Source organism: Falco rusticolus, chromosome Z (genome assembly GCF_015220075.1).
Source record: "Falco rusticolus isolate bFalRus1 chromosome Z, bFalRus1.pri, whole genome shotgun sequence".
Lineage (NCBI taxonomy): Eukaryota > Metazoa > Chordata > Aves > Falconiformes > Falconidae > Falco > Falco rusticolus.
Window position 1 is genome coordinate 17,295,075 of NC_051210.1, and position 23,441 is coordinate 17,318,515.

Genomic DNA, 23,441 nt, shown 5'->3' on the forward strand with positions numbered 1-23,441 from the left:
CCTGCTTGCCAAGTGATCCGTATTTATTTGGCATTTTGTCAATGTCCATATGAATATTAATATGCCTGCAGCACACATTTGTAATACAGTTATGAAAGGTGTGATGCCTCCCTAAATGATTGTTTCAAGGTCATGATTGCACAATTCATCCCTTCGTGTAACAGCTTCTTTAAAGCTGCTATCAACTGGACAGTGAAGCTGTCGTTCAGTCAACAACTGCACATTCAGAGCACAAGGAAAACACTGTCTGAGATTCCAGCTCTGAAGCAAGCAGTTTTCAGCTGAAATACCTTATTTTCTCACATGGGTGGGTTTTCTGTTCTTGATCAGGAGAATAAGCATTTATAAATTTGCAAAGGTGGCCTTTTGAGGGCAGTTTTTTTTCCCTAATAGCACAGTCTGGGTTTTCTGAACCGCAGGAAAAATCAAGAAGGACTCCTTACTTTGTCCTTTATGTATGCTTGAGAGTGTTACTTACTGAGGTTTGTAAGAAATGCCAGCTACTTCTGAAAGCACTGTGGAGGAATGTCCTGTTTAAAACTTACACACTGCCAGTAGACATGGCCTGTTTTTGTTTACCATACAGTATACCATTGGCATATCTATCAGACCCGTTTTCTATCACTAGTGCATAGCTGTCCTGTAGCTACGAATTCCGATCAGTGTACTATTTCTACTGAACTGATTCTGAAGTATCGCTATTTACTCCAGCTGCTGTCAAAATTAGCTTGCTATCTTTTTGAGACTTAAGTATACTATTCACTACTTGGGTGTTTCAACTGTACAGTGGTCTGCATACCAGGGTATATAGATTTAACTCCTCCTCTGATTTGTTTTTTTCACTATAGAGGTCTGAAGATTCTTTATTTTCTCTTTTATGGCACCCAGCGCTTGAATAGCAAATCATTTATAAAGAAAGAGGAAAGAAAAATAAAAGCAAACAAACAGAAAAATGCAGAACACTGGGATATCACCAGACTGAGTACAAATGCTCAATTATTTACCCAGAAGCAACTGTTTATACCAAGAAGCTCTTTATCATGAGTGGAAATCCACTCATTTCTATATGTGGTCAGAAGGACCAGGGCAGTGACCGTCCCCCTGCACTGGGCACTGCTGAGGCCACCCCTCGAACCCTGTGTTCAGGTCTGGGCCCCTCTCTGCAAGAGGGACGTAGAGGGGCTGCAGCGTGTCCAGAGACGGGCAGCGGGGCTGGGGAAGGGGGGGGCACAGGTCTTGTGGGGAGCCGCTGAGGGGGCTGCGGGTGTTTAGTCTGGAGGCTCAGGGGGGACCTTGCTGCTCTCTACAGCTGCCTGACAGGAGGCTGTGGGCGGGTGGGGGTTGGTCTCTTCTCCCAAGTAACAAGTGACAGGACCAGAGGAAACGGCTGCAAGTTGCACCAGGGGAGGTTTAAATTGGAGATTAGGAAAACTTTCTTCACTGAAAGTGTGGTGAAGCACTGGAACAGGCTGCCCAGGGAGGTGGTGGAATCACCATCCCTGGAGGTATTTAAAAAACATGTAGAAGCGGTGCTTAGGGATGTGGTTTAGTGATGGGCTTGGCTGTGCTGGTTAACAGTTGGACCTGATGAACTCAAAGGGCCTTTCCAACCTAAATGATTTTGTGATTCTATGGTTCTACATCTGAGCATAGAAATAGTAGCCAATGTGAGTGACGAAGCAGAATTTGGCACTAGGCTGATTCAATTATAAGAACACACCAAGCCTGGCAAATAAACCCACAAACTTAACCTTTACATAGACAGTTTCCATGGCCCTGCCAGTTAGCATACTTCTGGTTACTGCTGGAACAAATTGCCTGCACCATTCCGTACTGAAAACAGAGAGCTTTCCTGGTAGTATAGCTGTGGCTTTCTAAAGTAGTAGGCCAAGGAAGTAATTTCATGGTTTTGGTTACATGTACTTACTGTTTCAGGTAAAGATGCATGTAAACAAGTGGGCACCATGATTGGCAAAGGATTGAAAAGCAGCATATAAGAATATGGAGCAGAATTGTGATTGCAAACTTCCTGAGAGATTGAACTTAGCTATCCCATGTGTCTGACAAAGGTCACATCCATGTGCTAAGGCGAGGAAACAGGTCACTTTTGTGACACTCCATAGTGAAAGCAGCAAGGGCACTTGTAAACCTCAAAAACACTGTGAAATATACCTGAATGAAAAAGTAAAGACCTCTTACTCTTCCGGGTCTTCGCACAGCACCACGTGCAGTAAGACCCAAGAAGCCTTTAACCCCTCCGGGTCGCAAGCGCTGCGTTTATTGGTATTTACAGTGAGGTTCGCAAGCGACCTCGGGGAGGAAGAGGCCGGCCGCCCTGCGGGGCACGCCAGCAGTGCGGTGGCTCGGCGGGTTCAGCAAGGGGTGCGCTCGCCGCCAGCTCCGGAACCCTCTGCCCCGCAGCACCGGGTGACACCAGCTGGCCGGTGGTCAGCGCGGCGGCGGCGGCCCGGCCCGGCCCGGCGGGCGGCTCGGGGCGGGGCGGCCCGGCCCGGGGGAGCTGTCCGTGGTGCTGCCACCGCCCCGCGCCCCCCCGCCCCGCCGCCCACCCGCGGTACCCCGCCTCCACCCGCCGCTCGCCCCCGGGGCTTGGTCCCCGCCGGGCGGCGGGCGCGGGGCCGCGCCAGCGCCTGGCCCTGGCGAAGGAGAGCTTGCCCGTCCCTTGTGGCCTTTGTCTGGAGGAAGCGTTCGAAGTGCCGGCCTGATGCCTTTTTTTTTTTTTATTAAACCAACAAAACAAAGAATAATAACAAAAAAACCAACAAACCAGGCGGTTCAGCCGGACACTGGAGACCTCCAAGTGGTGCGTCGCATCTCCGTGCAGGCTCTCGCGCTGCTGCGCCCACTGCTACGCAGCGTCTGCACCGACTAGAAAAGCTGGGAAGAGCTCGCAGTTCCCCCAGCAGAAGGGGGGAGCAGCGCGGCCATCGCCGCCTCCCGCTCCCCGGGTACCGGGGGTGTCCGGAGAGCGGGTAAGGCAGCGTCAGGTCGAGCGCTCCCGCTGTGACGGGAGCGGGGCCCCGCTTACACCAGGCCCGCGGTCCCGGGGCGCGGCTCCCCTTAATTCCCGCTTTCCTTAAATACAGCCCTTTTGCCGCTTTTGCGCCTTCCCTTCCCCCGGCCTCACCTCCCCTCGGGGCGGTCAGGCACAGATTAACACGATGAGGCCCTTGAGAGCGGGGGGAGGACAAAATAGTGGAGAGACCGGCCCACCGCCCCCCGCCCCCCCCCGAGAGCGGCTCTTCCGCCCCTCAGAGGGCAGCGCGGCGCGACCCGCCCCGTCGGGGTAAGGCCGGGGGCCGCCCGCGGCCGCTGCGCTCCGCCGCGGCGCCGGTGAGTGACAGCGGCGCGCTGGCGGGCGGGCTGGCGGGGCCGGTCCGGGGCGGTCCGGGGCGGAGCAGCACCATCCGCGCGGTGAAAAAAGCGACGGCGCCGCGTCCCTGCAGGTGGCGGCGGACCCGGCGGCGGCCCCGCGCAGGGAGCCCGCGTCGCCCCACCCGCGTCGCCGAGGGCTGCCGGGCGCACGGAGCGGCGGAGTCGGGCACTCCCATGGGCAGGGCGCCCTCCGCGGGCGGGATCTCGGCCAGAGCCGTGTAGCGCGGGGCGGCCGGGCGGCGGGTGCTGCAGCGCTCCGCGGACACCGGCCGCCGGCGGTGCGAGGCCGGGGGGCTGAAACATGGCGCAGCGAAAGGGCCGCACGGAGGCGGACGAGCTGGCCAACGCCGCCGCCCGCGGCGACCTGCAGCGCTGAAGGAGCTGCTGGACGGCGCGGCGAACCCCAACGCCGTCAACTCCTACGGCCGGACGGCCATCCAGGTAGGGAGGCTGGGGAGGGGGGCGGTGCGGGGACGGCGGCAGCGGGCCCTTCGTGCCCGAGGAGCGGCGGCGGCAGCCCCGAGGCAGCCTCCTGGGGCCGGCCGCCCCCCGACGGCTGCGCTCGGCTGCTGTCGAAGCGGCACAGCGCCGCGGCTCCTCTCGCTTTTCTCGAAAGGCGAAAGTCTGTGACGGCCGCAACAGAGGTTTTAGTCTTAACAACCCTTAACTTTATCTTAACCAACTGAGATTGGATGACTCAAAACCGAGAACTTTAATGCTCATCTCGCAATAAACGTGCAATAAGAGTAACGAGGCACCTTTTCTGAAAGAATTACTCTTTCGTCATACCTCATCTTCTGATACGTCTGTTAGCGATTTTGCTCTCCCATGGAGAAAAAGCATATCACTGACTCTCACGATACATTGTGATCGCTGACCCTTAAGGCCAGAAGCATCTGGTCGCGATAGCCTTGCCCAGGAGACCCTGCAGGTAAGCAGCTGGAGTCCATCTGGGAGGGCTCAGTCTGCCCACGTTTCACAGTTGCATGAACGCCTGGATAGATGCCGTGCCGGAGAAGCAGTAGATACACATTTATAAAGCTAAATTAATTTCTGAGATAGCTCTAGCCAGCTTCTTGAGTTTTCAAAATAAAATGAAACGGGAATAACCCGAGAAGCTATGTTTGGGGTTTAGGGCCGGTTTTCGCGAAACTCTCCTACAAAATGACGGTGCAGCATTTCACTCGAAACACGTATCTGATGCCGACCTCCGACATGTTTTTTTCTGCACTTTACGCAGGGATTTAGCCGGGCGCTGTAGCACTGCCGGGTGCGCTGGGAGCAACGGAGCTTCGGGGTACGGGGACCCCGAGAAGAGGGGCTCCCGGGCGTTTTAGTGCAGCGCTGGGCAGGCACGTGAGGCTGAAGGTGCGTTTCGAGTCCCTCCGGAGGGCGAGGGAAGCGCGGACGTCCCGTTGCGGGGCGGGAGCGTTCCTTACACACGCTTTTCGCCTTTCTAAGGACCTTCTTGGAAAAGCGTCCCGGGTGAGAGAGCGGCGCGGCGGCAGCCCCCGGGAGCTGCTCCACCGGCACGGTTACGCGGCGGCCGTTGCAAAGCGGGTCGGGACTTGCTCGAGCGGTTCCTGCGGGGGTGCGCCCGAAGAAGGGCGAGCCCCTTCCCCCGGCCCCTCTGCCCCGCGCCTGCTGCCGGTTCCTGTCGCGGAGCGGGCCCCCGGTGCGGGCCCGCACGCCCCGGCCCCGACGGGGCTCCAGCGGCGCTCTGTCCCACTTGCCCCGCTGTGTCCCGCGGCGCGGAGGAGGAGGGATTCCTCCGGTGCGCGGCGTTCCTGCGAGGTCCGTGCTCTCCGCAGCTCGCGGCGCCTCCAGAGCCGATCTCTAGGCCTCGCCTGCGGATTTTCCGTTCCTTTCCGTAGCGATCCCCATACCTGCGGGGCTGAACAAGACAGCCCGAGCGGGGCGGGCGGGCGCTAACGCGTGTCTCCCCGCAGAAGTTCCTGCTTTGTTTCAGCTGCGGAGTGGCAGGGAAGTTTTGTGTATTACCCATGGGCGCTCAACAGCTTTCCTTGCTCCTGTGAGAAGAAGCACAAGTTTAGCCAGAGCTGAGAGAGAGCAAAACGGTTCGATCCAGAACTCAAGAGCAGGGAAATCCTCACCTGGCACCGAAAAGAGCCACTGCCAGGGCTGTTACACCTGGCCGTCCGGCCCCGCCGTGCTTCCTGCGCTGCTGCTGCGATGTTCATTGAAAAATCATAGCGTGTCCGCTCCTCAGCGCTGTTACGGAACGCGTAGTGCGTGTACATACAGTGTGTATACACCCCCACCCACTCTCTTTATAGTATAACAAATGATACATATAAATGGCGTATATATCTGTCGTGTATGTATGTGTGTACACACAACACAAGTACCATACATACCATGTTATATATAAATGGTGTAAAATGTGGAACTGAACATACACGTATGTAGTACTTATTCTGGAAATCACAGCCATCTTAGCTAATATCTTAATTTATCATAGAATCATAGACTATCTCACGTTGGAAGGGACCCATACAGGATCACCGAGTACAGCCGTGTGCCCGTATGCAGGTTACAGCTGCAAACAGCTGACGTGGGAAAACTATGCCCCAAAGACACCCCGGCCGGCAGCCTCCCAGCCGCCAGCCGCCGCCGCCCCGCAGCTCTCCGCAGCCGCCGCGCTAACGCTGTGTCTCCCCGCAGGTGATGCTGCGGCAGCCCGCGGGTGGCCGAGCTGCTGCTGCAGCGCGGAGCCGACCCCAACCGCCCCGACCCGAGCACCGGCTGCTTCCCGGTGCACGACGCGGCCAGCGCCGGCTTCCTGGAGACGCTGGAGGCACTGCACCGCGCCGGGGCGCGGCTCGACCTGCCCGACGGCTTCGGCCGCCTCCCGCTCGACGTGGCGGCGGGGGGCCCGCACGGACCGGTGGGCCGCTACCTGCGACACCCGCCGCCCCTCGTCTAGCCTCCTCCCGTAATTTATTGCCCGCGCCCACTCGGGAGACAGGAAGTAGAACAGCACTCACGGGCTTCTAAATCCGCGGGTGGCGTTTCGCTGCTCGGATGCACGAAGGACCAGCGCGATATGTATCGGTTTGCACGCTATAGTTAGCACGTGCCTGCATGTTTTCCTGCGCTTGACACCCTCCACGCCCGCTTTTGACATGGTAGTCCAAACACTGTGAAGAGAAATGAATATGAAGGAAAGCCCCTGCACAGAGACGGCACAATAAACCTTTCGTGTTTTGACAGGACCGCATCTGCGCTGTCTCTTTACCCTCCTCCCCGGGGCTCCCCACTCGCGCTTCCCAGCCGTCCGTCTGCAGGGGGCGAGAGAGGCTCCGGGCTCTCCCGGGCCCGAGCCGACCGCTCCCGGTTGGTTTCAGCCTCAAGCTGCGTCGGACTCAAGGGGCGCTGAAGCCAACCTCTGCCTCTCCCTTGCAAAACCGGCCGGGACAGCGGGGAGTTGAGCCTTCCCGGGCGCGATTGCGGCTTTGGCACATACCTGCTTAAAACCGCGTAAGATGCTGTGCATGTCTCTGCATGGGCCCGTGGCGCATCCATGGCTTCTCTCACGAAGGTCGTAAACATGGACATAGAAGGAGAAAATAAAGAGCGATTGGCGTCTCCGCAAGCCCAATACCGCCCTCGCTTGAAGTAATAAGTGTTTTACCAACTTGCAGGTGACCTCCTCCGAGTTGCTGTGAATTTAACAGTATTTTGAAGAAACCATGACGGTTGCACAATGAAGGCGGTGTGGAACTGAAAATTTAAAATCGTATATCCGAGCTCGGTCCCAGGGTTTCCTAAGCTGCTCGAAGGTGGCGTTTGGTGAAGAAAAAAACGAGCCGTTGTAATAGCGAGCGAGTGGTTGTAACGGCTGTGCTGCTGAAGGAGGAAGGGGGGCGGGGAACAGATCAATTATGTGGGGCTGCCTGCCCCACACCCACCCCCGGACCCCACGCGGGTCCGTGCTCACACGTCCTGCGCGACAAGGACACAGAAGGGGAAGCAAGGTGGGACAGCGGGAGAGCTCTGGGCTCGTTCCCCAGCACAAATCCCGAGCACTTTGGAGGCTATCTGTGGAGAATTGAAGGGGAAAAAAAGATTTCCTTCGGTTTGCGTTCCTACCGAGTGTCCAAACCCTAGATATTTCATATATAAACATTGAAATAAATATATGTACTCTTATATAACGTATTAGAATATGCTATTTATTACATAATTTCACATATGCATGCTTTAAAATTACTTTGTATACGTTGGTACACTATAGATATAGAGTTATACCATTTAAGTGTGTAATACATCTATGTAATACCTATATAAAAATATACATAAATATGAGTATATATTTAAAACCCGTTGTGGTTATATATCAGCATATGTATTTGATTATTAATTATTTTAATCTGTATATGGTTGTGCTTAATTATAACTACTATTTATGCATATAAACTCTGTGCAAAAATTCACATTATTCGTGCTTGTTTATTATAACCCGCCTAGAATATGTATTTTATACCTATCTTTTTATAGAAATATATAACATTACAATAATGCGATGATAACACCTTATGAAAATGTACTATTCTCTCTTAGTACATGGCATAGCCGCAGGCAAGCCAAGGACAACACTGGGGATGCAGCAGTCAAGTGCCTGCATGCTGTGCTGAGGGAGCTGAGATGGAACTGAAATGAGACTGAACTGAGGGAACTGAGATGGAACTGAAATCGTGCAAGGCTAGAGCTTGGCAAGGCAAGGCTGAGAAAAGTAAGGGTCTGATAAACTGTTCTTCTTCCAATATCAGTTAGACCAGTATTCCCTCTTTTGAAAGGTCGTTTTCCTCAAGAGTCAAAATTGATTTAAAATTTTAAATATTCACATTATAGTTTATGAAACAACAACGATAATTATTATTATTATAAAAAAATAACTATATAATAATAATAGTAATAATGATGATGATAATAATAATAATATGCATAATTTGACTGGGAAATAACGTACTTTCCTAGGCTGACTGCACTAAACGAGCAGAATATGCCTTCAAAATGCAGCAGGGCTAAATGCCTAATTGCTATAAATCTGCCTCATGCTGCAGTTCTGGAGCCCCTTGCCCGTGCCAGGCCCACAGTGGGGCTACCTCGTGGGAGGATGGGGGTCCCCGATGTAATCCTGCTCGGCCATGGGAGCTTCCACAGGCACCTTTTCTTCTGGCAGCAGCGTCGGCTCCAGGGCTTGGATTTCTCCCTGAAAACCAGCATAGTAATTGTTAACAACAAACAGCAGCAATATGCATGTCGGGAAAGCCCTAAAAGCATTATGTTTAACGTGGCGGTTAACTGGCACTTTTTATTTCTAATACCTCAATTGTGCTTGAGTGTATCTGAGCGACAGACAGACAGACAGACACACCCCTCTGCAGCAGGGTTTGTGCCCTGTGCACGATGAGATGCTCCCCGGGCCCGGCTCGGCCATGCATTCAGCGTTGGCGGGTATTTGGTTTCTATTGCCAAAACTGTCAATTCATCCTCCCACCACCGCACCTGCATCATGCAGCCAGGCAGGCGTTCATTATTTCTCTCAATTTTGCCTTGCCTGTTGTCGAGAAGTAGCCACGGGAGGGGGGGTGGGAACCAAAAAAAAAAAAGAAAAAAAAAGCAAGGATCTCGAAGAGCTGCTTTCATTTCTAAATGGCTGTTTTCACTCACACATTTCCCAGGCTTGAAATCGGACTCGGTCCAAGAGAAACCATTTCAGGCTCTTCTTTATTAGCATTGTTGTTAGGGTTACTCCCTGCACAGGCATGAGAAGGAAACTTGTATTGACATCGGTGTTATTACTGTTTGTCCAGCCGAGAGTAGGAGGTGTTTGTTATGGGGGAGTGTTGCACACGCATATATCCACCAGCCCTCCCAGGGACGCCGCGATGCCTCCCTCCCTCCCGGAGTCTTCCCTGCCGGCTCCCTGCAGTCCCTGCGCACCCCCAGCTCCGCGCCGAGCCACGTCCAGCCGTGCGAGCCATGCCGGACCCCACCGCACCCGAGGAGGACGAAGAGGCACCCGCAGGACCGGCACCTTCCCTGCCCGTCACCCCTCACCGTGCCTCGCACGGAGGTACGCCGCGCCCGGGACGGGGGGTGAGCAGGCAGAGGGGCTCCCGGGGAGGAGGGGCGGGACGGGGCGGGTAGCGGATCCCCCTCAACCCGCCGCCCAGAGGTCCTCTGCCGGGCGGCAGGCCTCGCTCAGCACCGGCCGTCGAGGGGCTCAGCACCCTTCGGCGGTCCCCACGGCAGCGGACCGGGAGGGGAACGCCGGCAGGTTGATCGGGGCTTCTGAGCGCTCCTCTGCTGTTTACCGTTCCCGCCCCCCTCCCCCCGCCACCGCCCAAAATCTCACCCTTCAAACCGAAAACAAAAGGATCCGTCACCGCGGAGCACGGCCAGGGAGAGGGTCGGGGGAAAGGAAATAGTTAATTACCCGTTTCGGTTACCGGCGGGGGGAGACGAGATCCGCTTTTTTTTTTTTTTTTTTTCTCGCTCCGCTACGCAACGGCCCCGCGTCGCGTTCAAATGACCATGTGACAAGGAAATAGCTGCTCGCCCGGCCAATACTGGCCTGCACTTTTAAAGCGGCAGGGATCCGCTAGCCGCCCCCCGGTGCACCTACACGGCCCCGGGGGGACGGGGGGGGTCGCGATGCGTCGGGCCACCTCAGCCCCCGCCCCACCGAGGGGCTCCCGAAGGGAGTGGGGTCCAAACCCAAACAACCAACAAGAGAAAAACCCCAACATAACACACTTTCTGCAAACGGAGCAGGAGGCCGTGTGTTTGGAGGGGACAGACGGGACGGGACGGGGGGGCGGGGAGGGGGGAAGGAGGAGGGCAGGACATGTCGTCAAGGCTTTATTTGAAAGCAGGGGAGCGCCCTGCGATTGGCCGTCCTTCACGCCCGTTTGGTGGTGGTGCTCCCCGGGAGAGTCAGGGAGGGGAGAGGAGCCGGCAGCCTCCCCCGTCCCCATCCCCCGCTGCCGGTCCTCCTTCGCCTGCTTTCAAGGCGGAACCATCATCATGGGAGGCGTTTAAGGGGGGCGGGGGGGGGGGGGAAGGGAGGTAAAGCGAAATGGGGAGTCGAAATTAGTCAAACGGAAAGAAAAGAAAAAAAAAAAAGAAGAAAAAAAAATCCTCTCCAATGAATGAGGGTGAGGGCCGATTCACCGTGGGGCCCCGGCGGGAGGTATTTCTTGTGCGACAGGCCGGGGGCTCCCCCGCACCCATGACCCCCCGGATAAGGTGCACTGTCCGCTTTCGGCGCGCCCGCAGCCTGCGCCGGGCCCGGGCCCTGGGATGGCGCATCCTCCGCGGTGTCGTCGGGGCGCTGGGGCGGCGCTGGCCGCCGCGCCTCGCTCTGCTACTGGTCCTGCGGAGGAGGCGCCGCGGGAGCCCCCGGCCCAGGTAGGGGCCCCGGGTAGCGGGGCTGCTTGGGGAGGAGGCGGCGGGGGGGCTGTCGCTGTCGTCGCGGGGGCCCGACGGTGCGGTGGGAACGGGAGGCGGTAGCGGCCGCCCCCGGGTGAACGGGGTGCCCGCTCCCCACGGCAGCCCGGCCCCGGTCGCGCAACACCACGGAGCCCCCGCCGCGCCACATGCTCATATTGCATCGGGAACACGTGAGGGTTGCACAGGCGTGGGGGTTATTATTTTTTAGTCTTTTTTTTTTTTTTCTCTTTTTTTTTTTGTTGTTGTTGGTAAGCGCTGTAGAAAACGACCTTTCTTGAAAAGTTACTGTAACTTTTTCTGCCTTTTTCTTTGTCCCCCTTGAGAAGTTTTTCTTTTCGTTTTTCCTATGGCTAACTTAGAAAAAACAAACCCACCACCCCTTACCAACATTTGCAGATGGTTTTCTGCAAGAGAGAACTTGCTCTGAAGAGAGAAAATGGCCACTGTTTCCCGAGCCTGTATTACTTTCCATTGCTGTAAATGACGGTGAAATACAGTGGCCTGCTTTGCCTTCCTTGCTGTTATATAAATATGTGCAATAAGGGTCAGAGCGGCCGAGCAGCGTCAGAAAGAGTAATTAAAACACACACGTATATAAAGGGCATTGAGACACCCAAGGTGTTTTTAGAGACTTTTTCCTGATTTCAGACTGTAAAACCGGATTGTTGTGAATCTGCACACCACAACTTAGGCCTCGATCATTACACAAAATTAGACACATTATGAAAAATAAAGTGAATATTAATTTTGGTGAGTGTTTGAGGATTGTTCTGCAAAATCCTTGTAGGAGGTCAGTAGAGGAGTCCACAACCTTCTCTAATCCAGAGCACAGACTGGAGAATAGCAGGGGCAGAAGGACAGTAGAAATATTTGCCTTAGAAAATATCTACAAAAATAGCGATTATATGTTATATAAATATATGTGTGTGTGTATATATATAGAATTAAAAAAAAAAAAACAACAACCAACAATTAAACCCTTCAAGCTATAGGACTCGAATTGTGGAGATAAAGCAGTTCACAGTTTGCCTGCTCCAGTCCCTGGTTAGATCCTTTTAGCACTTTTTGAACATCAGGTGTAGGGAGATATACATACACACTCTGTGTGTGTGTGTGTTGTATATATATATATATATATATATAAAAAAAAGTCAGAAAAACATCTAGTTTTCCTTGTACTTTCAAATCCTTCCTTTCTTGCATTTTTAGTAGGCCTAATTTCTTCATCTTACACTAAATGGGGGGGAAAAAGAAACTATAAACTCTGGTTGACCTGAAATGCACAAATCTGGATTATAAAACATTAAACATAGATATGAAGGTGTCAGTTATCTCGATTTAAAATTTGCTGCAGCAAGGACAAAATCTTCTTATGCATCAGGCAGTGTGGCAACTTTTTTTTCCTTCTATTTCCACACTTGCTGTAAATACTGCTGCTCCCCTGTGCCCTGAACTTTTCACTGGGGAGACTGAGTTCTTGAAAAGTGCCAGTTAGGTCTAAAATAGTGACTGAAATGTGCTGAAAAGCTGATTCTGAAGAGGCTGGGGAGGGGTAAAAGAAGTGTGTGTTTAATCTAAAAAAACCGTGCTCCTTCCATAGTAGGATGTAACAATATTACAGTCACAAAAGTAATGCATAAATATTTTGGCATCTCAGAGACAGAGAACCCCAAACCCACAGTATTTCAGGACACAGTCTGCCGGAAGAGGAGGGGGGCTTCATATTTGGATGAGGTGGAAATCTATTTCAGGGGAAAAAAAGAAGTTTGAAAATAAAGGGAAAACAGCTGCTTTTTAAATTTCTTTTTTCCTTGCCCTTATTTGTTACTTAGAGAGATGGGTCCTATTCTCAAGCTTTGTTCAAAATTAAATTACTTAAATAGGTGGATGGAACAAAGAAAATTTTAATACTCCTCGAGCAGTCTTAGAGAGAGAGAGAGAGTGTCTTTCATTAAAACAGTGTCCACGAAGCTGCTTCTGAACCTCCGGGGACTGACACTCAAAACCTGGCTGATAGAAGCAATTCTACATCGCATTGGCCATACCGTGACCTTTTTCTCTTGCAACATCTAAACCTTTTTATTTCTTAGACGTATGGGAGAGATTTTATTTGTTTTGCCTTGTGTGTGTGTTTATTTGTCATTTGTCTTTGCTTTGCTATTTGTTTTTTAAGGAAGGGAATATTTTGCCTGATGAATGCTTAATTTTTGTACTGTTAGGTGATTACCCAGAGCCATTACATCGTTTTACTTTCCAATGGCTTCATAGCACAAAATGGAAAACTGAAGTAATATGCGTCTAAAATTTCCTGGAGGGTTTCTACAAAAATTGTAAAAATATCTAGAAATATTTTCACAGCTATGTAGGGCAGCATATTGCATTCAGAAATGTGCTTTGTGCAAATTTACATCACACAACTTGAAAAACAGAAACCAAAGTATTTAATTTTTAGTATTGCAGATTTTTGGGTCGTTGTGGGGTTTCTGTTTGTTTGTTGGGGTGTAGTGTTTTTTGGCCATTTTTATGTTCAAAAGAAACCTCTATGGCACAACTTCTAAAGGTCTAAAATTAAAGTGCTAGATTTTCCTGCTCTTACCCAATATGTGTGATAACGATAATTATCTTTGCAAATACAGTGACATTTTAAGCTGAAGAGTAGAAGCATCCTCTTCAACGATTTCTATTCATCATTTTTGCTTCAGTTGTGGCATAACTCCGAACAACTGTTCCCCCCCCCCCCCCCCCCCAATTGTAAATCAGGTTACTTTCATGCAGCCTCTCCATTGCGTCTTCCACTCCTGCCCCTCCTGTGTTTTGGGGGGCTTTAGTTTTTTTTTTTTTTTTTGCTTATTTACAAACAAGGACATCCCAGTATTATGTTCTCTATAGTTTGCCTCTTTGTAGTATTTAATTAACCCCTAAACTTATTACTGAAATACCTGCTAGATGATAAAATAACTCACATAAATGTTTTGAAAACACTTTAAGTTTAATGTTTACAAATTTTTTTCTTCGAAAGGGTAGCACGTGCTAAGCCTTAAACAGGGCATAAGATGGCTGCTTTTGGTAACTGAAAATTACCTTTTCTGTCCTGTATGCTATTATCAAAACATCTTCAAAACAATTTGCAGCGTTGCTGTACTGTAATATTAAAATGGATGTTTTCAGTGTCAAAACCCTGTATTGTTGAACAGTGACTTTAAAAAATACTAGAAGCAGAAATGTAGAATCGGAAGACTGCTTGATGTGGACAGTCTTCTCCATTTCCCCCCCCCCCCCCCCCCCCCCATATCTTTGCAGTAAGGTTTGTTGGAGAGGGAAGATGGTTTCTCCTCCCTTCCCCCAAGATGCAAGTCCAATACAAGGGGTCGTTTTCAAAACGCATTAGCACAGGTTTGGCTGTTATTTCCCTGACTTCAGAAATGAGTGTGTGATATTATGTTTTGATGAATTTGAGGTCGTTTGTTGGTACCAAAATTGTGCAAAATAGGATGTGCATTTGTGAGGGTAAAATTCATATGGCTTCAATAATGTAACTTAAAATTGTGTCTTTTTAATGGTTCAGTGGCTTGACAAGTAATTTGGAGGACCAGTAATCATTAGCACAGGACCATATTTGTTGTTTTACACCATGGTGCTATTTTGTGGCTTTTAATGATTTTAGCAGGAATGGAGATACAGACAGGCCCTCTGACTCCTCTAGTAACATCTTAATTTACAAATATGTTGACATGTGAGTGTATAATATTTTTTTATACATATATAAAAGTTACTTATACAAAAAGACATGTATGCATATATTTATATACACACATATGTGAGATGCATAAAATCCACTATCGTTACTATTTCACTGAAAGCAAGATTAGCCAGAGATAATATGCAACCCTGCCGCGCCTCACTAGTGATCTGCAATTTTAGGACACCTGACACACGTAATCCCAGGGAGGTTTTCTCCTTGGATCTATCCCTACATGGCTATCACTAATGGCAGAGAGGGCATGAAGGACTGCAGGGCACTTTACCTGTTGGGTGGGAGATCCTTTCCTTTTAATTCCCTCGCTTTATGGACTTTTAAAAAATCCACTTTTAAATTTTGGTTGTTGATTTTTAAAAAAATATTAATTTTATTTTTAATAGCCCTCCAGCCCTGGGGTCCACTCTGCACCATGCACTGCAGCAAAACCAGGGTGCGTGGGAGCCCGCTGCACGTCCCTGCCGAGCAGGTGCCTTACCGCGCCCAAGCCCGCTTCAAATACCGCACCCTGCCCTTGCAAAGCAGAAACTTGGCGGGGGAGGCTCAAAAAGCCCCCATATGAGGAATTTTCAGTGATTTTCTGTCTTATCTACGCAAGGATAAATTTGTGTTTAATTTCTCCGTGTCCAAGGATGCCTCTGCCTTTCCGCCGTCCGTACCTGTAGACATAAAATCGCCGGTTTCGCCCTTCAGGGCATTTGCCCTCTCAAGAGCCTACGCGGGGCTTTGCGTGTGCTCGAGTGGCTCAGGGGAGGATAACGTCGAAGGGAACAAAGGTGCATCTGCACGGCAGATACTGCTTCTGTGGCAATCGCACCGGTTTGCTGTAATTAAAAATAGGAGATTAGGCAACTGACGGGGTAGGGGGTGGGGGGCGCATCAGGACACACACACACACAGCCTAAAAAAGTCCTTAAACTGTTTTGCTATATTTGCTCACTTCATCCGACCTCGGCGGTGGCTCTGAAACGCCCCGCTCTCCGCATCGCCCTGTGGGAGCGCAGGAGCCTTTAACCCCCCCTCCTTCGTCTCGCCCCTTGCCGAGGTCTTCCCGTACCTTCGAGGTGGCGGACTAAAACCTTTAAGCCGCGGGTCGCGGGTGCTGTGGCAGCTCCGCAGGCGCTGGGGCCGATTCCCCGCTCCCCTCGACGGGGGGGGGGTGGCTGGGGGACAGGGTGAGTATCACAGGCGTCGCCGGGGCCCGCCGCGGGGAGCAGCTTTGTCCAGGAGGGATGAGTGGGAGTGCGGGAAGCAAGAGGAGGAGTCAGGTGCGTTGTTTTTGGGAACCTTCACAGAGATAAGAGTGGGCTCTGCCCAGCCTCTGGCTGCCGGGCTGGAGCCGTACCTTGTCCCGGCTGGGTCTCGTCGCGGCCGTCTTGCCCGCGACAGGCTCCCGCAGGGCCGGGCGAAGCGGTCCCCGCGGCCGGCTGCCATGCGGTGGATCGCAGACTTCCTGCGGGCACGGCGCTCTTCCTCATCCGGGCCGCCTGCTCCCGGCCGGCGGCGGGACGGGGGAACGGACCCCAGCCCCACCGCTCGGAGGAGCTCGGGGTAGGGCAAGGAGACCCTCCGGAGGGACAAGCCAAATCCATCCCTCTCACAAGAGTCCCTCCCTGCCCCGGGAAGGCTCTGGTGTGCCGTCCGCCGCCGCACGCCCCATGCAAAATAACGGCGGGGCGCGTCCCACCTGCCCGGGCCGGGGCAGCTGTGGCCAGCCCCGGGGAAGCGGTTTGCCGGCTGGGCTGCGCCCCCCTCCCCGTCCTTCGCACCCCGCACCGATGTGGGGAGGGGCTGGGAGCGCACGCCGCAGCCCCCGTCCCCTTCCTCCTCCCGTACCAACGGCGCCCCCGGGGGGTGGCAGCCCCCGCGGGAGCTCTCGGGGCGGTGTGAGGCCGCGCTGCCCCGCGGGGTGCCGAGCTACCAGCTTGGCTGTCAGCACCCCGCGATCCTACTCCACCCCACCCCTCCCCGCCAACTCCGTGCCCCCCAGGGAGGGAGCGCGGGTTTTCCCGCAGCCGACAGGACCACGGCCCCCTCCTCTCGTGGAGCCGGGGCGGGGGGATGCTGCAGTGCCCTGCCCCGCCGGGCGGCGAGCAGCGAGGGTACGCAGGGCCGGGCCGGGGGACGGTCTGCCCCGGGGGGGGAGGCGCGGGGGCCGGCCTCTGTCGTCGGGGAGGAGCAGCTGCCGAGCCGCGGCGGTCGAGGTCCTGGCCGGGGGAGACGGAAAGGCAGGGGGCGACCCTGTGTCGGGGCGATGGAGGCGTCCCCCCGGGGCGGCCGCTGTGCTGGCGACCGGCTGTGCAGCGCTGCTGCCCGCGGGGACCGCGAGGAGGTGCGGAAGCTCCTGGACGCGGGCGCGGATCCCAACGGGACCAACTCCTTTGGGAGGACCTCGCTCCAGGTACGGAGCAGCGGGGTTGGGGGGGGGGTTATGGGGCAGGGGGGAGGGGGTGTGTGGAGTGTGACGGCTTGGGGGAGCTGTCCTTTGCCACGCTGGCGGGGGAGAAGGGAGGGATTTCGGGTTTTGAATTGATTTTTATTGTTATTATCGGAACCGAGCTCCAGCCGCAGCTGCCTGAATGCAGGAGGGTATTTTCTGAACCCCCGATCTCCTGCAAACACTAAGATAGGGTTGGGAGGGGGGGGTGGGGGGGTTGGGGGGGTGGGGGGGTGCACCGGTGTCAGCAAACGAATTATGCGAAAGGGTACTCAAAAGGAGAAGTAGGACTGCAAAATCCTCTTCCAGATGGGTTCAGGGAGTTGATTGCGCTTCGATCGACTTTTCTTGTTTGTTTGCTTGCTTTAAATATAGCCTTAATGGGTCTTTCCCCCAAGGAAATAGAAACGGGGTCCCTTACTACTATATGCGTGTGAAAGAATAGCACAGAAGACGGTGTAGAAATTGTCACTGAGCAAAAACTGTAACTTGAAACTAGGTATATATTAGTAGTTGTCACTGTTATGAGTGGTATTTTTAATATTAATTATTCATCAATAGTGGTTGTATTCATTGATAGTATTACAAGTACAGTGTGCAGTGGAGCTGTTTTGAGACATTTTGAGAGCTAGAAGTGTGTTATATTAATTGGCATACTTAAGCTGGAAGAGTTAGGTTCTCATCGAACGATTAATGTACTGTGATTTAAACTGGAGCTGTGCATTTCATGAAAAGGGTTTTCTCGAGCTTCCATTTGAATGTAATGATTCACCAGCTGAACAGCCATTTTGGCACTTGCACTTTATATAGAAAAGGAATTATTTTTCTGAAGTAAGTTACTGAGAAAGGCACTGAGAAAATTATTCGTTTTATTTCTGTCGCAGGTTCAAATTCCAGATGAAAAGGCTCTCCAAATTGTAGTAAATTTTCTCTTTCCACCCCTTACTTCTGGCTGAGACTAAGTTCTGTTTCCTTTACCAACACTTTGCAAAATGGCTGCCACTCTGACATGCGGACTTGCTTTATCTTTCTGAAAGACTTAACCTCTACAGGAATTGATAAATTATGAAGTTTATAAACATTTTCACACTTCTATTATAAATAAAACCAAATATTTGTAGTCCATAAACAGATTCTCTCGAGAAAGAAAATAATGAGAAAACAAGTTTTCTCAAGGCATTTTCTACAGTCTTAAGGCTCAATTCATGGAGGTTAAAATTCCACTGAAAATAACCAGGAGAACGGGGAAAGTAAAAACCCAACCGTCAGTTTCTTCTATTTGCTTGCGTGTTGCTTTTACTTGTCGTGCATAAGTACACCTTGGCAGAAGTTCCTGCTTTTGTTTCAGCTGCGGAGTGGCAGGGAAGTTTTGTGTATTACCCATGGGCGCTCAACAGCTTTCCTTGCTCCTGTGAGAAGAAGCACAAGTTTAGCCAGAGCTGAGAGAGAGCAAAACGGTTCGATCCAGAACTCAAGAGCAGGGAAATCCTCACCTGGCACCGAAAAGAGCCACTGCCAGGGCTGTTACACCTGGCCGTCCGGCCCCGCCGTGCTTCCTGCGCTGCTGCTGCGATGTTCATTGAAAAATCATAGCGTGTCCGCTCCTCAGCGCTGTTACGGAACGCGTAGTGCGTGTACATACAGTGTGTATACACCCCCACCCACTCTCTTTATAGTATAACAAATGATACATATAAATGGCGTATATATCTGTCGTGTATGTATGTGTGTACACACAACACAAGTACCATACATACCATGTTATATATAAATGGTGTAAAATGTGGAACTGAACATACACGTATGTAGTACTTATTCTGGAAATCACAGCCATCTTAGCTAATATCTTAATTTATCATAGAATCATAGACTATCTCACGTTGGAAGGGACCCATACAGGATCACCGAGTACAGCCGTGTGCCCGTATGCAGGTTACAGCTGCAAACAGCTGACGTGGGAAAACTATGCCCCAAAGACACCCCGGCCGGCAGCCTCCCAGCCGCCAGCCGCCGCCGCCCCGCAGCTCTCCGCAGCCGCCGCGCTAACGCTGTGTCTCCCCGCAGGTGATGATGCTGGGCAGCCCGCGGGTGGCCGAGCTGCTGCTGCAGCGCGGAGCCGACCCCAACCGCCCCGACCCGAGCACCGGCTGCTTCCCGGTGCACGACGCGGCCAGCGCCGGCTTCCTGGAGACGCTGGAGGCACTGCACCGCGCCGGGGCGCGGCTCGACCTGCCCGACGGCTTCGGCCGCCTCCCGCTCGACGTGGCGGCGGGGGGCCCGCACGGACCGGTGGGCCGCTACCTGCGACACCCGCCGCCCCTCCACGCTGCCGCACCGGGAGACGGGCCGGCCGCGGAGGGGGCTGTGCACTGGCACGCCCGCGGCGGTCGCCCCTGCTGGCCGCCGTCGCCGCCACGCCGCGCCGCCCCTCCTGAAGCCCCGGTGGCAGCCGCCCCCCGCCAAGACCTCCTCCCCCCGTGCCGTGCGCGCATCTCCGAGGAAGGTACCGGGCAGGTCCTCCCCGCCGTCGAGGCACCCAGCGAGCGCTGACGGCTGACGATGCTCCAGGCAGCCCAGCTGCTGGGGAGGGTCTGCCTCTGCCCCTCTGCCCCAGAGCTTCTCCCTCACCCCCGGGGCACTCCGTGTCCTGCTTCTGCTAGGCTATGCATGCTGATGAAATCTTTAAGGAAAAGCGGAAGGGACCAAAAGAGGGCCGCAGGGAGACCTCCTGGTTCTCCCCTCCGCAGGTTCACCGGCGGGCAGGGAACAAGCGGCAAACTGCTCTCCGGTGCCCCGCGGGGCAATGGGGGGAAGGGGGAAGGGAATTTCGTCGTTTCTTCCCTCCATTGTTAATTTGATGCGGTTTAGAGAAGTGAGAACGCTTTGCATTTTCGTGATACCTTTAGATTCCTTTATATAGCTCTTCAAAATAGTGAACACCTTAGCCAACCCGTTTACAAAATCAATTAATCTTCAAATCCGCCCCTTCACCATCCCGCTCGACTCAGAGAGTCTTAAAATATTTAACACTGTTCGAGATTATAGTTTGGGAACAGCTATACGTATTATGTATAGATGTATTCATTCATGAAAGTTATCCATGTGAGAAACCAATTGGTGATCCTTTAGTTACCGCGCAGATTTAACATTTGGACATATCTTGTTGATTCAGAAGATCTGGGCAATGAGCTCGGTATTTTTAAGACGGCTTTCCTTGTCTCCAAACCAGATAATCACAGAGCTTGGATCTGGATTTCTTCACCGGCATTGGCTCTGTTTTTCCCACGCGATTTCCATGGTCTACCCAATGTTGGTACCACTTACGTGTGATTAAATACCTGTTATTATTCAACAGCAAAATAGGAAAGAGGTTGGCTTAAAAAAAAATAATCCTTGTGTTCAACTATTAAATGCCCTGTACGCAGCAATACTCGGTGTTGGACGGTGCTATTCATTTCGACTTTGTCTATCGCTTACATCTTTTGTGTCTGTGCATAAATACACATTTATACATACACACACTAAGTGTGTACACAATAAGTACACATACACACAACACGTTCGCGCAGGTCGAATGCACAGGGCTTATACGCAGGTGTGTGTTATTTACGAACATACACACTCGAGTTAAAAGCACCCATGGAACACGCTAATTTCCTTATTTAAAAGAACGCTTACAGAGCAATAGGAAATGCACTTGCTAACTTCGCGTGGCTCTACGATCTCTTTAAAAGCAGGTTTTTTCTTTTCCTGCTAAAAAACCAAAGGCAATTATACGCTGTAGAGGCATCGCGGCGCATGCTGTGCCTGGAGGTTATCCCTTGCCAATTCCCGCAGGTAGGATGGCGGTTTGGTTGCCCGTGACTAGGAGCCTGCACTGTGCTCGCCGGCACGGGGCCAGAAGTGCTCCCATGCACCGTCATTTCGCCTCCAGCTTACCGAGGAACGGCTTTCTGCCGCTCATTTCTTTAAAATAGAAGGGCGGGGGTGGTAAGGAAAAAAGTCGCCCTTCTCTCACCAAAAAAAAAACCAACCCAAACCAACCAACGAAAAAAAAGTGACTTCCTAGATCTTTGGGGACCAAATCGATGACAAGCCCAGCCCGGAGGGCGGGCCGGCAGGAGAGGGATCAGCAAATCGGTCTGGGTCGGGGGCAGGGTAGGGTGGGAAGAAGGTGGGGGTTTTTTTCTCTCCCGTCCCCGCGGCTTGCGTGCAGGAGGGAACTCAGCTGAGCCTTGCGATGCTTGGGGCGGAGGGCAGGTGGCGGTCCTAGCGGCCGGCGGACCCCGGCCGGAGCGGCGGGGCGCAGAGCATCCCTGCATCTTCTGGGCTCCCCGCGACGCCCCAGCCCCCGCTGCCCGCCGCCCTGCCCGCCGGCTGTCCGCCGAAGGCTCCCCCTTCCCTGCGGGAAGGAGGGCCGGAGCCCCGGGAAGTCCGTTCGGAAACATGGCAGGTGGAGCTGCGTTCACGCCAGGGTGCCTACGAGCTTTCCACGCAGCCTCTCCCCACCCGGGAAAGCCGTGCGGAAAGAGCCTGACCTTCCTAGGGCTTTGGCCTCGGAGGTGCCGTAGCCCCAGGTTTCCTGGGGATGTCGTCTGACGAGGATGAAGAGTTTTTGGGACAGAGATACACGCAGTGATTTCGGCGGTGGTGTGAGTCTGGTAAGTGCCTGAACGGACAAGGCGTTCACCAGCCTGCACAACTTTCAGCACTGGCACCATGAACAGGGAGGAAAGGAAGAGTTTGCACTGCTTAGCAAAGTATAGAAAAAGGTTTTCCTCCCTTTGTCCAGCCCAACCTCTGTGAAAAAATATTCACAGCTTCTTTTGTCTCTCTAAAAAGTCTTAAAAAAGATAGGTTCACCACACTGAGGTAGCAGCTTTATGCTGCTTTCCCTTCTTTCATAAATGTTCACTCTTAGACAAGGAGCCAGCAGCCCTATGTGTTAGAAAGCATTCTTCAATTGCATGTGAACGCCAGATCTAAATAATTTGACTAAGGTATTTTCTGTTGTGGTCTCCTCTCTCAGGCTTTTTATATTTAATAAAAATACCTTCATGGTAATGGCACTTAGAAAAACAAATTTTTTTCTATTACACATTCTGGAAATTTACTCTTTGAGGACAGGACTTCCAAGCTTTACAAGAGCCGTAACCCCCTTCAAATTCACCTAAGTTTATTGTGTCTGTCAGTTCATAGGCTTTACATATCTCGTTCACAGCTTTTGAAACCTTCACAGAAGTGCAAAACAAAAGGCATTTCAGGAAAGAAAGTGATCACCTGACCTTGCCTGGGCCAAAGGTGTGGCAATACATTAACCTCTCTGCCTACTTACATGGAAAATAAGCCTCAAATACTGTGAGTCTCAGGAGGAAAGTGGAAGTGCTCAGAGCCTTCGCAGGAGAAACTGAGGAATTTGATGGTGGGACAGGTAAGCCACAGAACCAGGTGCTGGGGAGAGGACCTCTGAAGACATGCATATTTTACAAGAGCTCTGGTGGGGCAACCACTCCCAGCAGTAGAGATGAGGGATGATATACCTAGTGGTTCTAGATACTTATTTTTAATCAGGTCTCACTCAGTCCTAGTCTGACACTCATTGAAGTAATTAACCATTTTTACTTCTTTTGTTCTCCTCCACCCCCCACCCCCTCCCCAACTTACAGGAAAAAGAGGTAGGAATACTTTAAGATGCTATATGAGCAAAAGTTAAGACAGAACACTCTTTATCTCTGTGGAACAAAGAGCAGAGAACAAATTCTTCCACATTTCTCTCTCTTTGTTACCATGTACTCATAAGTACCTGCACTCTTTTCATAGAAACACTTGCTAAGAAAGTGTTTCTGTGCTGGAGAAAGCCTAGGAAGAGGAAGTGAAATGTGAGGTGGTCCTTACAAGCTGAAAACCAAGAATCTTGTAACTAGAGGCTTCAGGCTGCCTCACAGAAATATACACAGCTGTTTGCTGCTAGACCCAGCATTGTCCTTGGTAAGTGAATGTAAGCTCAGGACTGAGGGTGGGCTGTGAGAAGCCCTGTTTGTAAGTACTGCTTTATCTAGGGGCTGTGCAACCAGGGAAAGAGTTCCCACAAAGGACCACAGGGGCAAGACGTTCAGAGTTCAGCTCACACCATCAGTAGAGGTTATGATATTGGAAAGATCCTACTTTCTAACACTAAACTAGGTAGCTCATGCTGCCATTGCTGTAGTCACTCTTTTCAGGACACAGCATCCTACACGTGATTTCTGCACAGAGACATTGCTCCTTGGGAAGGGGAGGGAACATATGAATTTGATCTCCCAGGTGGGGAAAGTCCCAGGACAAGCACTTTTTTCTCTACGTGGCTTTGGTGGTTGACAGCATGGACTGAGT

General features: G+C 52.2%; 2 protein-coding genes and 1 long non-coding RNA gene across 4 annotated transcripts; 2 read left to right on the forward strand and 1 right to left on the reverse strand.

The window, feature by feature from the left end:
• The first annotated feature begins 3,477 nt into the window (after positions 1-3,477).
• LOC119141776 (formin-like protein 18) lies at positions 3,478-6,629 on the forward strand. The gene is given in 3 exon segments (XM_037374364.1): positions 3,478-3,764; positions 3,767-3,834; positions 6,079-6,629. Coding segments are annotated over 3 exon segments (471 nt in total). The 5' UTR covers positions 3,478-3,694; the 3' UTR covers positions 6,412-6,629.
• LOC119141777 lies at positions 3,972-9,937 on the reverse strand. The gene is made up of 5 exons (XR_005102036.1): positions 9,860-9,937; positions 9,091-9,175; positions 8,523-8,629; positions 6,402-7,455; positions 3,972-5,287 (listed from the first exon to the last, which is right to left on the reverse strand). It is a non-coding gene; the product is annotated as an uncharacterized LOC119141777 (long non-coding RNA).
• Positions 9,302-20,497, forward strand: LOC119141774 (cyclin-dependent kinase 4 inhibitor B-like). Of its 2 annotated transcripts, none has more exons than XM_037374363.1 (2): positions 9,302-9,496; positions 19,134-20,497. In XM_037374363.1, the coding sequence occupies exon 2, from the start codon at positions 19,137-19,139 to the stop codon at positions 19,617-19,619; it is 483 nt and encodes a 160-aa protein (XP_037230260.1). In that variant the 5' UTR covers positions 9,302-9,496; positions 19,134-19,136; the 3' UTR covers positions 19,620-20,497. The 2 variants fall into 2 exon arrangements, with proteins under 2 accessions (XP_037230260.1, XP_037230258.1); XM_037374361.1 differs by lacking the exon at positions 9,302-9,496 and adding an exon at positions 10,500-10,833.
• The last annotated feature ends 2,944 nt before the right edge of the window (positions 20,498-23,441 follow it).